This window comes from Dromaius novaehollandiae, chromosome 8, assembly GCF_036370855.1.
Source record: "Dromaius novaehollandiae isolate bDroNov1 chromosome 8, bDroNov1.hap1, whole genome shotgun sequence".
Classification (NCBI taxonomy): Eukaryota; Metazoa; Chordata; class Aves; order Casuariiformes; family Dromaiidae; genus Dromaius; species Dromaius novaehollandiae.
The window spans coordinates 26144769-26158334 of record NC_088105.1 but is presented as its reverse complement, the minus strand read 5'-3'; the positions used below and the strand labels follow the sequence as shown (position 1 = coordinate 26158334).

Here is a 13566-nt window from a genome sequence, read left to right as displayed (position 1 = left end):
CAGTGGTATAGAGTTTATTGGAAATAGCTACACTAACCTGAAAATTAATTACACCTTGTTCTACAATGAAGACCCACACAAAGTCTTAATAGTGGCAGGCAGTGCTTTATTCTGGCACAACATGTTTATCCAAGGAGAATACACTGATTTTGAAATACTGACCCATCTTTGTTAGTGTAAAATTTTTTGAATGTAGGCAAATCCTTAATTTTGGAACCAGGTGTCTCCAGATAAATCACAAAAACTTTTTAAGAGGGGTAAAAACACTCTCTAGCTTCAAGAAACTATTTAGGAGATCAGGTTTTCCAGTCACAAAAACTCTGGCTAAGGTTTCCATTTCCATAAAATGTGGCATCTGTATGGCTGCACCAGAAAGATCACAGCTAGCAGTAAATGTTTAGTGTAAAGGTCTGGAGATCTTATAATCCTGAGTATCTGTCAAAATAGAATTGACTATAGCACATCAGGATTTCTGACACTGTAAAAACTGGTGATGTATGTATCTGGTTTTAGAGAAATGGAATACATTTTGAATGCAACTGCTATGTTAACTCACCCCTGAAGAAATCATAGTTCCCAAGCTCGGTGCCTGAGAGACTCTGGCTGAACAAGGGCTGCGATTTAAAGAGTGGGACCTGTTCACAGAGGATGCACGCTGGATTTGCAGAGATGCTTTGGCTGAAAGGGGACGTTGCTCAGCTGCTTGCGACTGCGTAGTCAATACTGATATTGAACGAGGACAACTTACAGAACGTCTTATTGGACCTGTGCATGATGTGGAGGATGAATGTGATGGAGCTTTTATATTTTTAATCGAAGGTTTCCAGTTCATTCTACCTGCAGACAAATGAAATGGATGATGCAACTATTTATTATTTTTTTAACACCCATTTTTCAGTCTTTGTGACTAACATATATGATTAACATGTGTACATATGTTGTACTACAACGTATTTTGACTGACTAATGACTGTATGTGCAGTAGTGAGCCATGTCAGTTCCCCTAATAATATATATTTTATACACTCTAAGAACACCTGTTTCTTTACCAAAGTCAGCTTTAATCTGGTAGGCTCTATAATATACATCAGATTTATGACAGAGCACATATTGCTTATAGGTTAAAAACACAGCGTGAGGCAGCTATGTGTGGCTTCTTAACTAGAAGAATATGGAAAGGAGAGAAAATTTGGTTGATAGATCCATCTGCAGGCCAGTCCCCCCAGTCTGCTCCTGCATAGCTGTGCAGTTTTCTAATTCAGTCTTCTGCTAGAAAACTAGATTTTTAGAAGTATTCTATTCATGCAGTTACATGATGCAACTCTTTTAGACAACACACTGCTAAAACAAAAAATAACATACAATATAAATCATATTCAACAGATCGTGGTCACACTAGTGATCTGCAACAAGCAACAAAACCATCATGAAAAAATGTATCTGTGCAGGGATTTCATCTGAAATATATTATCTTCTATACTTCTCCTGATACATTTCTTTATCCTTACTGTATTCCAGCAGACTCAGGCTTAATTAGAATTCCTTTTCCAGAGAAAGGACAACGGCCTTCTCAAAAAAGCTAAGAGCAAAGAGGAACATTCACGATATTTCCTGGTGTAGCCCACATGCATTTCTCTTTAGCTGTCTTGGCAAAAAATCATTCACTTTTTCCTTTTTTAAAATTTGTCTTCATTAATTTAGAAAAGATTTTTAAAAAGATGAAACAAACAAACCAGTGTTTAACCCTGAGTCACAAACGTTAATAGTAGTTACATTGTGAAATACTGAAGCATTTTATATAATTCATTATGTGCCAGACTTATTGGAAATATGATAATTTAACTTACCTGATCGTTCCAAAGCTCTATATTTATTTTCTTCAAGATCATATGATACTTTTTTCTCCTTTTTTTCATTGTTATCCTCCTTTTCAGTTTCTTCTTCTGATTCTGACACATTGCTACTGCTATCACAGCTACTGTCACTATTGTAGCTCCTAAGTTTTCTTAAGGTCTGTGCACTTTCTGGCATAGAAAACAAGGGCTAAAGATAAAAATAATAATAATAATAATTCATAATCACAAAAGAATACTTTATTATCAGACTAGGTTCCTGATTCAGGGAGGTTCATTGGTACACATTTAAGACCGCCCAAATTAAATTGGAAGTTTGTGCTTAATTTTCCAAAAAATGCTTAAGTATTTTATTAAACTGATGCCATAATAATCCTAATCTTTCTCACACTAACTGGCAGCAAAGTACTTTGTATAATGAGGGAAAAATGTTCTGATTTTATTTCAAGTATGGCTTACGTTACCTGGCATCCTGCACCTTAGCTTGAAATCATATATCAAGTGATATAGAATACCATTTTCAATCACTTTCAATCCCTAGCTGATATTCATCGTAACTGAAGCTATAGTTTAACAATGATCAGTGTGAAGTAAATAAATACATCAGGGAACTCTGGCTGGTACAGTTCTGAAAGAGAAAGTGATTAATCCACATCATGGGGAAAGCAAAAACTGGAAGAATATCGCAGGCTATCCTGGGTGTCTTTGGTGTTCCATATGCACAGGAGATTCAGTGCCATTAGGTAATTAGTCTTGTGCTGTTACCAAGGGTACTGTGAGATAAAAAGCAAAAAGCAGGAGACAGAGAAACTGATGGAAGAACAGAAAATACAACTGAAAATTTCTCTTCTTCTATCAACCATCAGCCATACAAGAAAAATGCAAGTGCTAACAATATTGTCCTTTATATCTGTTATCCTAAGAAGTCTTGTGTGGTCATTTTCTTTCCTACATGTTTCCCTTCCGGTAACTCTCAGCTATAAGAAGCTATGGTGACGGCCTCATCTTCCTGTTCCTCTAATGGATGCAATTAAAACTCGAACTACAAAAATTAATATTGTAATTTCTGAACATATTTGGGGTCAGAGTGGAATGGCAGAACTCTCAGGATGAATTTAAATTGTCCTATTATTTTAATATAATGTAATGCACCAGGACTTATTGTGAAGGGCAGTAGAGCAAAGCCCCAAAGATACTGTTCCTGCAGGATGCACTTTATAACTGAACATCTTCTACATAAATTTTTATTCTAGCCAAAGGAAAGATATTTCTAACACTAACACAACAGTAACAGTATGTTTATGTGACCCAATCTCTTAAACCAAGTAAGAAAGAGTTAAGGAAATGTATTCCATTGTGGAGACCCCTGGCAAATGTTCAGATTACACAAAGATTATTCCTATGTCTATCTACCAGCCAAAAGGACAAATTAAGGTGCCCCAACAATTACTGCTTTCTCAAAAAAGCTGCCCTCATCATAAAATGCAGTGTAACATGGGAATATATTAATTAGACATTCCTGATGAGTGGTACAAGGATTAATAAACATTTCCAATCAAAATTCACAAGGGCTTTAAAGTAGATCCCATTCCTGGATAACCACTTGTATGCATATTCTTGACACTTTCCACCATAAACAGTAAGAACATCCTGACCAAGACTTCATGTCAATTAACCAACAAGAATTAAAAAAAAAAAAAAAAGAAAGAAATTACAAAGAACAGTGATGACAAATAATAGTCTGATCTGAGTTTAAACTGACCTCTTGAAATAGAAAATGTTCAACTGCTTAGCAATTCTAATCAGCTTGATTTTCTCCTTATGTTAACCTAGTTTTTCTTTGATTAAATCCATCTGGTTTTACATCAGAAGAATAAAAAATAAAAGTAATTGCTCATTTCCTCTAAAATATCTGTGTTATTTTATTTCCTTCGAGTTTTTTTTCTGCACAAAGAACAGGTGCAAGGCAATAAACATGAGAGTAAACCTCACCATGTGCAAGTATGAGGGGCCCTCTAGAGGCTACAGATAAACCAGGCAGAATGTATTTCTCAAGCTAAATAGAATTCAGTAATATTTTCATTGCAGGTAAAAATGCCTTTATTCTAGGAAATTCTCAAGTCATTTTCTAGCCTGAAATCCTAATTACGTTAAAATAAAACTGAGGCTGACATGCATAGCAAATATGGTATAGTTGTTATATGTAAAGCCTATTACGAACACACACATGTATATGTATATGTATGGAGGAGGAGGAGGAGAAGGAAAACACTTCTCTCTGCTAATTCTTCCAGCACTTCTATATAGCATTTTCCAAGCACTGACTGTCACCAGGCTCCTTTGTCCAGGGAAGACAGCGTGCCCAAGGTAGAGGGTCTAACTCTCTAGACAGTAGCTTTTGTCAGCAGACCAACTAACAAAGTTTAAGAGAGGACAGGACTTGACGACCTTCTGAAAAAAGCTTTTATGTAGCAAAACATGAGATGAGAAGTACTGTTCCTGCAGCTTCAGATTTGTTTTGTCTATCAGGTATGGTCTTGTGTATGTTAACTTGTTGGATACCCTAATGGATCTTTACTTTGTAGGACTTTTTGATTACCACAAGATGGGTTTCTACAGCTGGATTATTCTCATACCTGATAGACTGGCAGGCAGGCACAAGTTCCACCCCCTACCTCACTCACCAAATTCATATATGAGATCTCACAGTAGACCCTTTACAAAGAAGCGGCCCATCAAATGCGTATCATTACCCACATGCACCTCACCCCATACAGGAAAGAGGTGATGTTCTTTTGGTACAAGGATCAGCCACAATGGGCACCTCTATTTCAAAGGGAGTGCATAGGATATTATGCAACCAGGGAAGTCCCCAGTACTGTGGTGTCACTGTAGGTATGGTTTAAATGATTGAGAAGCATATCAGGACTCTAAAAATAATGCGGGAATAGCAATCCTGAAGAGCATGGCGTCTGTACACTTCAAGGAAAAGAACTGGGTAAACAATCTGCTTGGGTAAGCTAGTTTCATCGCCCTCCCTTCCACCCTCCCAGTTTTATGGCAAAAAGGGAATTTTGGTCATATGTAATTTTTTATTTCTCCCATAAATGCAAACAATATTGTACTGGTAGAGCAGCTTATAAGCTACATTATCCATTTGTCTGCTATAGGAGAAGACCGTGTTATATGATCTCAGTCATAAATTGATCAAACTTCATCTAAAAACTAGTTAAGAGAAGTTTCTCAATTTGCACTCACTACCCTATTTAAATGTTTATGGCCTCCAGCTCAGAAATGGCTTGTGTGCAACCAGTAAAGAGCTAATACAGATCAAGTCTGAGTGCATGCAGTCAACCAGATGATGCTCTTGGAGGACTGCTGGGAGAAGACAGGCTTCTGGAAAAAGGAAAAGTGTAATTGAGATGTTAAGCTTGAATTAAGTGATCTTATTTTAAAGAACTGAAAACAAAGCTTCAAGAAGAAGAATCCCTGAAGAATGTGCGTTGCGCGTGTTTCCAGGGTAGGCTGGATGGGTTCGTTGCTTTAAATGAATCCATCACTGTTAAAGTACTGCCTCACAGAATCCTTTATTTGTAATAATGTTCATGCAAAATCTGTTTTAATACCTGTTTGGACATATAGATGTCTTTCCAGAATGCACATCTGTAAAAAGATACAGCTCTGTAGATTCTTGCATATGTATAGAGCACCATTGCAAGCTTCGGACAATTGTCAGCATTCATTTTATAAGGAAATCCACGTGTTCCCAGGTTGTAAATCATGTTCTCAGAAACATAAAATGCTGTTGAAACTTTTACATGTCTTTAAAAACAAATTCATCAGGCCTCAGGAATCTAAATGTGGGCTTTTCCAAACAGATCTGACCTAAAAAGTTTGCAGGATGTAGGAAACATACTACAGTATTACCAAACCAAAAAAAGTTATTTATCTTATTGGCTTGTAGAGATAAGCAGTGTATTTAAAGCAAAGACCTGTGTGAACTACATGCGTAACCATAACGTATTAAGCTAAAAGTAACAGACATTCACATAAATTCTGATTCTGGATATGAAACAGGCTTCAAGATATATTATGCAACCCTTTTAGCCACTAAGCAAATTGCAGATACATCACAGTCATAATTAATTCTTTGAGCTTCCATAGTGCCTTTTATCCCAGGATCTCAAAATTCTTTAGAGGCACTAATCAATTAAAACTCAAAGCATTCTTTTGAGATAGACTATGGACATAAAGGATCATTTCAACACACTGAAATCAAATAATCTCTTGTACAACAGTTGCTACCATGCACAACATACTTCAGAACAGCTTAGAGAGAGAAAAAAAAAGAATCTCACATCCAGTTGAAATTACACTAGGATATAGTTGGACAAAAGGTAATTTCTTGGGCCTGAATTATCCTTCTTTTCAAGTTTCCAAAAAACCTGGCTAATAGAAGTCTGAGGAAGAAAACTTCTGCTGGGATCAGCCAGCTAAACTCCCCACTTAGAGTGATGACTGGGTATACAGACTGTACCTCTTTGTAGAGTGGCATAAAAATGAGGTATTTAAAACAGTCAAATACCTTAGGTCCTCGCTGTCTCGTGGATTTTCCCATTAGTTTTTCATCATCTATTTCACATTGCTCCAGAAGATCCAAAATATCCTCTTCCTAGAAATGCAAATGTCACTATGATTAATTCAAAGCAGGACATATCCTATCCTTCCAAAGGTCAAGTGGCACCTTGTAAGAACTGGACATTATTCAGATTACTAACTCCTGAAATAAGACTATAAATGCCTCTACAGGAGGATGTAGAAGTACTCCCTCTGATGCATGCACCTCTGTTTGCAATCAACATGATATTGAAAGGTGAATTCAAGCCTTAAGATTTACTAAAGGTAAAAGTCTGAACAAAGGGCCAAAGATTCCTGTAAAACTGCTGGATGATGCCAGCTAGAAAGATGGGAAATAATTTCTCAGATTTCAAATTAAACCACATTAGTTGGTTATTTTAAATATAGTTGTTTTTCCTACTGTTTACCTTTGACTGCTTAAGTAGGCAATCAAGCAGAGTTTTCAGATGCCTTAAACTTGTGAAGATGGTTTTATGACATCTCTTACTCCAATCCATACAAGTGGATAAGCAAGCTGGGGGACATTACTGGGTGAAGGAGGAGGCAATTACCAGCTCATAAGCAGTTTCTGACAACCTTTGGTTTGGCCAGGAATAAGGCTGAGGATCAGGGAAATGGAAAAGTAGCTTAAAGGCATCTACAGCCTGTCTCTACCCTGGATCCACTGTAGTTCAAGATTTAAAATCTGGCCCACAGGCTGCACAAAGAATGATGGAAATATTATCAAATACTATTTATTAGCCATCACACATGATTATGGTGAAACTAATCCACAAGGTCATGCTAGAATTCCAAGATAAGTAACTCCAAAGCACCTCTGCACTTCAGTACCTTCATTCTTTTTAAAGGGTTATTCATTTCCCGCTGAAGTGAAGCTGCTCTCCCGGCAAGGAATGTCTGGAAAGCAGTGGCTAACAAACTCTCATATTTTTCAAGTAAAGTCTTATCATCGGGAGGGTAAATTCGCCTACAGTTGGAAAAAAAATGAAATTGAGGTTAAGTAAAACATAGAAGCTGAACTACTTATCACACTGGGAACACAAAAGTAATGCAGTTAATTCACAGAGTTTTCCATGATGCATCACAGACTTTTCCATGATGCATATTTATCCCATCTGTAATTATTTTAAAACACATACTCTGAACAATGCTCTTTAATCTAATTTTAACTCAGTGAACACACACATATTTAAACCAGCAATTGGCTACTCAAAAAAAAAAAAAAAAAAAAAAAAAGAAGAAAAAGAAAAAGAAAAAAAGAAAGGAAGAAAAACACCATGCAGTTTATTCTAGAGAAATATCAAAACTGAATTTTGCAATACTCTCTGAAAGTTCAACAGCAGGTCTGAATGATGCATGAAATATTAACAAAACAGTGTATTTAAAATTTAGTGGCATAAAACAATTTGTTTTAGTAATAAAAGGACACAAAAATCTGAACAGTTGATTTGATTTAATGGGCATTACAAATTAGAGATTGAATATGCACTGCACTTGAATGCTAAATCTTCCAGCATAATGCACATGAGGAAAGAGCAGCTATAAAAAAATTTTCATGTGGCTCATGGCTGTATAGGGTGACTCTGATTTTCCATTACAGCAGCTATGCCATTATTCTCTAAAACTGCAGGTAAGGAGATTATGACAATCTGAAAAACAGGACTTTGTGATTTAGTCATGCTTATCAGGGAACAATAGGCTTTGAAGAAAACCACTCCAATCCATTTGTCATGAATGCCTAAAGCACAGCCAAAAATGATGGAGGTGGAAGGAATTACTCCTCACTTGTGAGGAGTAATCCATAAGTTAATTCTTCCTGCACTGTGCAAGGCCTAGAAACCATTTTTATATTGACTGGCGCTATGTGGCTTGTATGTTTTTGTTCACTTTTTGTGAACATTAGCAAGGTTCTCGCCCCTTCTTCCCTTTCACTTTTTTCCTTCTCAAAAAGGTTCTTTCAATGCAAGGGAGAAAAGATGGATGTGCTCCCATTAGACTATGGGCAATTCTACAGAAAGCTAAAGGTGACTCTACTTTGCATAGACTGTCTATACCAGCTCTAATCTAGTTGCACTCACACTTTTTAATGGTGCTAGTTCCACTGCTAGAAAAGAGGCATAGAATAATTATTTTAAAGATGGGATATTCATTTTAATATATGTAAAAATAAACTGCAGCTAAAGACTATTGAAAAGTCATATACATTATTTTCAGTTCCTCATAAATTCACAAATGCTTAAAAGCATGGCTCCTACTTTGAACACTCAAGAAGTTCTACGGAATTCAATGAATTAGTTGTGCTTTAAGACAGACACCTGGTTAAGCCGCTTGCTGAACTGGTATCCATAGACATAATGGATAAATCAAAACCTATTGAGGCTGATAGAAAGAACACATTCATAGGATTAGTATTTAAAAGTTGTGCAGACATACAACTTTCTCTGGATTTTTATACACAAAGCAACATTAACCCATGTAGCAATACTAATGCCCAATATTTCCATGATTCTATGACAGTGCCTGAAAGATGCCAGTCTTGTTCCGCAGGAGGACATCACACGGAAAAAAATACTGCATAATGCTTAGATAAAATTTCTCTGTATCTCTAGCTAAGATTCCTTGACTTCTCAGGCCATAATGATCCTTTAGCTTTTCTGCACACGCATGGTCACAAGAAAACACACAATTGTTCTTCTCTTTTACATATGCACATTTCTCATGAAACAATATTTCACATTTTTTCCTGAGAAAAAGGTAAAAATGTTTTGTATTTGTCTTGATTTAGATTTACCAAAAATCTAAATAAAGAGAGCTTTGGCTCATTTTCAACCCAGCACAGAATTAGCAACTTCAAATGGAATCAGTTAAAAAGTTAGACTTCAACGTAATTGAAAAACCAAAGTGTATTAAAACATCATGACATTTCTTCTTCTTATGGTCTAAGTAAGATGAAAACATCTGCTTCATTGTGTTGGGGTTTTTTTTGATGTATTCCTTCAGCTCCACATACATCAAGAAAGGATATAATTAAAACTGGGAATGTTACAAAGAAACAATTTTGTAAGCAAAATGTTAATTCATCAAAAATGATTTTTTTCCTCAGAAACAGATATATGTTTCAATGAAATGCTTATTGAGAACTTTATTGGGAAGTACAGAACATCTGTTCAAAAAAGCAGAGATGAAGAACAGCAGTAAAGGCATTCTGACTAATTCAGAATAAAGGATGCAAACCTAGACCTCCTACATCCTAGATGAATGCTACAATGATTGGGCTAATGTTCCCATCAGCTCTTCCCAGCTGTTCCCCGCTCCGCTTCACCAAATGTTCATAGGCCTTGCTTTCACTTCTCATTGAAGCAAATGTCAAGAAAAATAAAAATAATTAGAAAAACATCATAAAACAAAATTCTTGTTTTCTGGCCAACCCCAATTACAATCAATGAATTAAAGCTTCCTTCTGAACATATTTTACCACAGAATCTGGAGATGTTTAGGTTTAAGCCTACTAAGATCCAAAACAAAAGTGCAGAAATATGAATAAGGTATTTCAAATGTCACTCTTTCAAAAGTGATGGAGGAGCCAAAAAAGTTTCTGAACTTTTCTTCAACATTAAAATTAACATTCAGATCTGATTTTTCATCTTCTGTAGATGAATGCAAGAATACTTCCACCCCAAATTGGTCCCCTATGGATAAGAAACATCAAAACTGAGTTAAGATCAGTCCATAACAACAGTCATGGTTCTGAGTATATTGAATGTGAAAAAACACATCTTTCAAGCAAATGTGTTGCACAAATACTAGAGTGACTGATACCATATAGATTCCTAAGTACATACAGAAATTTTGAATCAGAAAAAGTTACCTGAAAAAAATTTACTACCTGGTGTACATATTTATATTTACTATAAATGCCTGCACGTTTCTGGCAGAAAATTACCATCTACCCACAAATACTTGCTTCCATTATTCCTAATGAAAGCCATGAGTACTTCCTACCACAACAGTGAAATACAATTACCTGTAGTTCCCCATGTGTCTATTTTCATGCTCTTCTTTGGAGATCTGTTTACGTACTTGTGCAAGTCTTTCTTTCTAGAAATCAAGATAATAAGATAATTAAAACTAAGAGAGCAGAAACCACAAGCAGGAAAGAAACAGTACAGTACAGTAAATTTCCTTTATACCAGTTCTTCTTTTCTCCTTTCCAGTGTGTGGCGCTGTTTTTCCCAGTCTGAGGAACCTGGCAACAGTCTTTTCATAGAGCCTTGACCATACAGTCTTTTTTGAGCTTCAGCTTTCTGTTGGGCTAAGTTTCTCCTTTTATCACTTGTCCTGAAACACAGATGATATTAAGATGTAACACAATCCAGAGAGAAGTATTCTTTAACTAGAGTTACAAAAAAGCTTCTGCACACAGCAGAGTATGTTACAGTTCAAGACCTTTTATAACTAAATGTATTGCAAAATATACCTAGCACATTCATTTCCATGGAACTCCATTCAAAGCAGGGTTTGATAGTATTATGGCAGTAGGAGTGCAGGAGTCAATTTTCAGAACTCAAAATTTACTATATAATCAAGCATGTTAAACTGTCACTTACAACACAACCGAGATAGAAAAATACAGATGGTCTCCTTGAAGTGAAAGGCTATCAGTCCTATGTGGTTTATGATATACAAATTAAAATTCAAACACTCATTAAGAAAATCTATTTTAATATTAACTTTTATGGCTGTAATATCTCTACATTTTAAGGTATACCATAACAACTCTGTCCTATAATTTAATGTGCAAATATGACTGAATCTATTTTCTTAAAGTTTGGATTTTCTCCAACATATCCCAACTCCATGTTTTCCTGTAAAAGTCTACGACTTTGCCTGTGTGTGCTACTATTGCCAAAGCAAATTTCCTATGTGGCCACATGCCCATGCCATCATTCACATCCCCACTTCGAGACCTGTTTGCAAAGTCATTAAAAGTATGAAAATGACTTTTGCCGCTTCCTTTTTGGCAGGCAAGCGAACAAGTAGTAAAATTAAGTTTGGGTCAATTTCAATAGCAAAACCAACAACAAGGGAAGCGTTAACATCCTGAAAAGAGGGAGGCGGAAACAAGGTCGCCATTTTCTACTAGTCCAATTCAAATACAAACCCCTCCTCCCACGTTCAAGCCAACAGAAAGAGAACCAGCGTGAGGATGAGAGAACTAGTTTACCGTATGTTGAGTAGCTTTAATGCATTTAGCAGAACACCTTTTTTTACATCATAGTCTATTTTTTGATCAGTTCCAAAGCTTGGGGCACGATTAATCTGAAAGAGAGATACAGAAGACTCAGGAATTTTAAATTCAATAGATGTAAATACACTGTAACAGGCTTTGGAGAATCCATTCTTTCAAATATAGCACAGATTAGGAGAATACATGTTGAGAAGCTCGTATCATGTTTTGTATTTTAAAAAAATTAGAGCATCAAAATTTACAAGTATTGGGAGCCAAGAGACATACCAGACATACACCTACAATGAACATGATTAAAGTATTGGCACTGTAAATCCAGTCTAATCTTTCCTTGGATGCTGCTGCCAGGAAGTTTACCATGCAAAGTGCTGTTAAACACCTTATAACAGACTATTTGCCATGCTACAGGAAAGAGTTAAACTGTTCCCTAGTTTTCTTTACCAGTCTGAAAGCAACTTTGAATATGGTTCTTCTCTGAGAAGTAATAACTATATAAAAACAGAAAGTTCTAATTCAAGGTGTTCTCAAGTATACTTAAATAACTACTCAGATATGCTTTACAGCAACACCCAGAGGTCTAAATTGTTAGGTCAGTACGTAGTATAAAAACATAAAACAACTGACAAGTCTCAGTAACAAAAAGTTTATGATTTAAGTACAAGCCAATGTTATTCTTTGGAATAATGTTTTTAATATTTTGCATGCACTAAAAACAACTGAGCAGACAGAAATATATTTATTAAAACTCTCAACAAAATAAATCCATTGAGTTAGATATGACGATTTATTTGCAACTTGTAAAATGCTATCTTGGTCCAGTTTTTCAAAGGCACAGAATCCCTAGAGATACACGTGCACACACATTTACAGAGCACTGAAGCATGCAACTTGGGGCCGTACAACAGTACACACTGTTGTATTTATATTTGTTTTAGGTACTTCTTAGATTTACAACAATTTACAATAAAATCTTAGGCATAAATTCTACATTCATAAAAATTCTCATAAAAATAATATATGCTACTTATATGAACACGTGGGAATTAACACTCTGAAAAGTGTAAAATAATTTAAATAACTACTTCTCTGCTATAAAGTGAATTTTGGCAAGAAAACCATCTTGCACTTCTGAGCAAACAAAACCATGCTGACTGTGCTCATTAAGCAGAAAGTTCAAGTGGGGGGGGGGGTAAGAAAATTGTAAGAAGGCATGTGAAATGCTGTTATGAAACCAAACGCTGTTATGAGACACCATACAACCACTCCACTAAGGGTTCTCTCACTGCCGCTTTCATGCATTCATTTGAAAAGCTACTGCATTTACAGTTCAAAATGGAGGGCTGCTGTATCACCTGTGTTCTCTAATTTTTGGATGTCATTTACAACAGGAGTTTGAAATCCCAGTCCTACTGTAATTGCAGTCCTGAAGAGTAACCAGAGAACCAGTAAAAGCCGTAGTCCACTTCTGGATAGCTATCGCAAACTCAGAGTGGTAGAGTATATTTCTGGTAGCACTAGATGCAAGTTCAATAGAATACAATGAGCGACTAGGTACATTAGAAAGTTAATATATAGAACAAAAGTGTGAACTTAATGTGCATTAGTTATTCCATAATAACTCTGCATGTGGATATTTGAATTGCCTCTCAATTTAATGTGACTTTGTGCAAGGAAGCTTCACTATCAACACACTCTCTTTAACCCTCCTCATCCCTTCCCCAAATCTCCCTTGTCACAACAGAAAACTTCGAAAGGCAGTCCTTACAGCCAACGTCAGCTAACTAAAACTGCCGTATCATTTCACCAGCCCTTAAGTATCTTTTCAAA

The 13566-nt window shown here is 36.0% G+C and overlaps 1 protein-coding gene across 5 annotated transcripts in view; it reads right to left on the bottom strand.

The window, feature by feature from the left end:
- Positions 1-13566, bottom strand: part of TTLL7 (tubulin tyrosine ligase like 7) — a 79381-nt gene that overhangs the window by 19662 nt on the left and 46153 nt on the right. For all 5 annotated transcript variants that reach the window (XR_010390233.1, XM_064516007.1, XM_064516006.1 and 2 more), the window contains 7 exons: positions 11716-11810; positions 10682-10829; positions 10516-10589; positions 7323-7458; positions 6439-6525; positions 1848-2043; positions 557-837 (listed from right to left, as the gene is read on the bottom strand). Coding sequence is in view for 4 of the 5 variants with exons in the window: in XM_064516007.1 (XP_064372077.1) it covers positions 557-837; positions 1848-2043; positions 6439-6525; positions 7323-7458; positions 10516-10589; positions 10682-10829; positions 11716-11810 (1017 nt within the window). In the remaining variant the exon portion in view is untranslated. The remainder of the gene's footprint in view (positions 1-556; positions 838-1847; positions 2044-6438; positions 6526-7322; positions 7459-10515; positions 10590-10681; positions 10830-11715; positions 11811-13566) is intronic.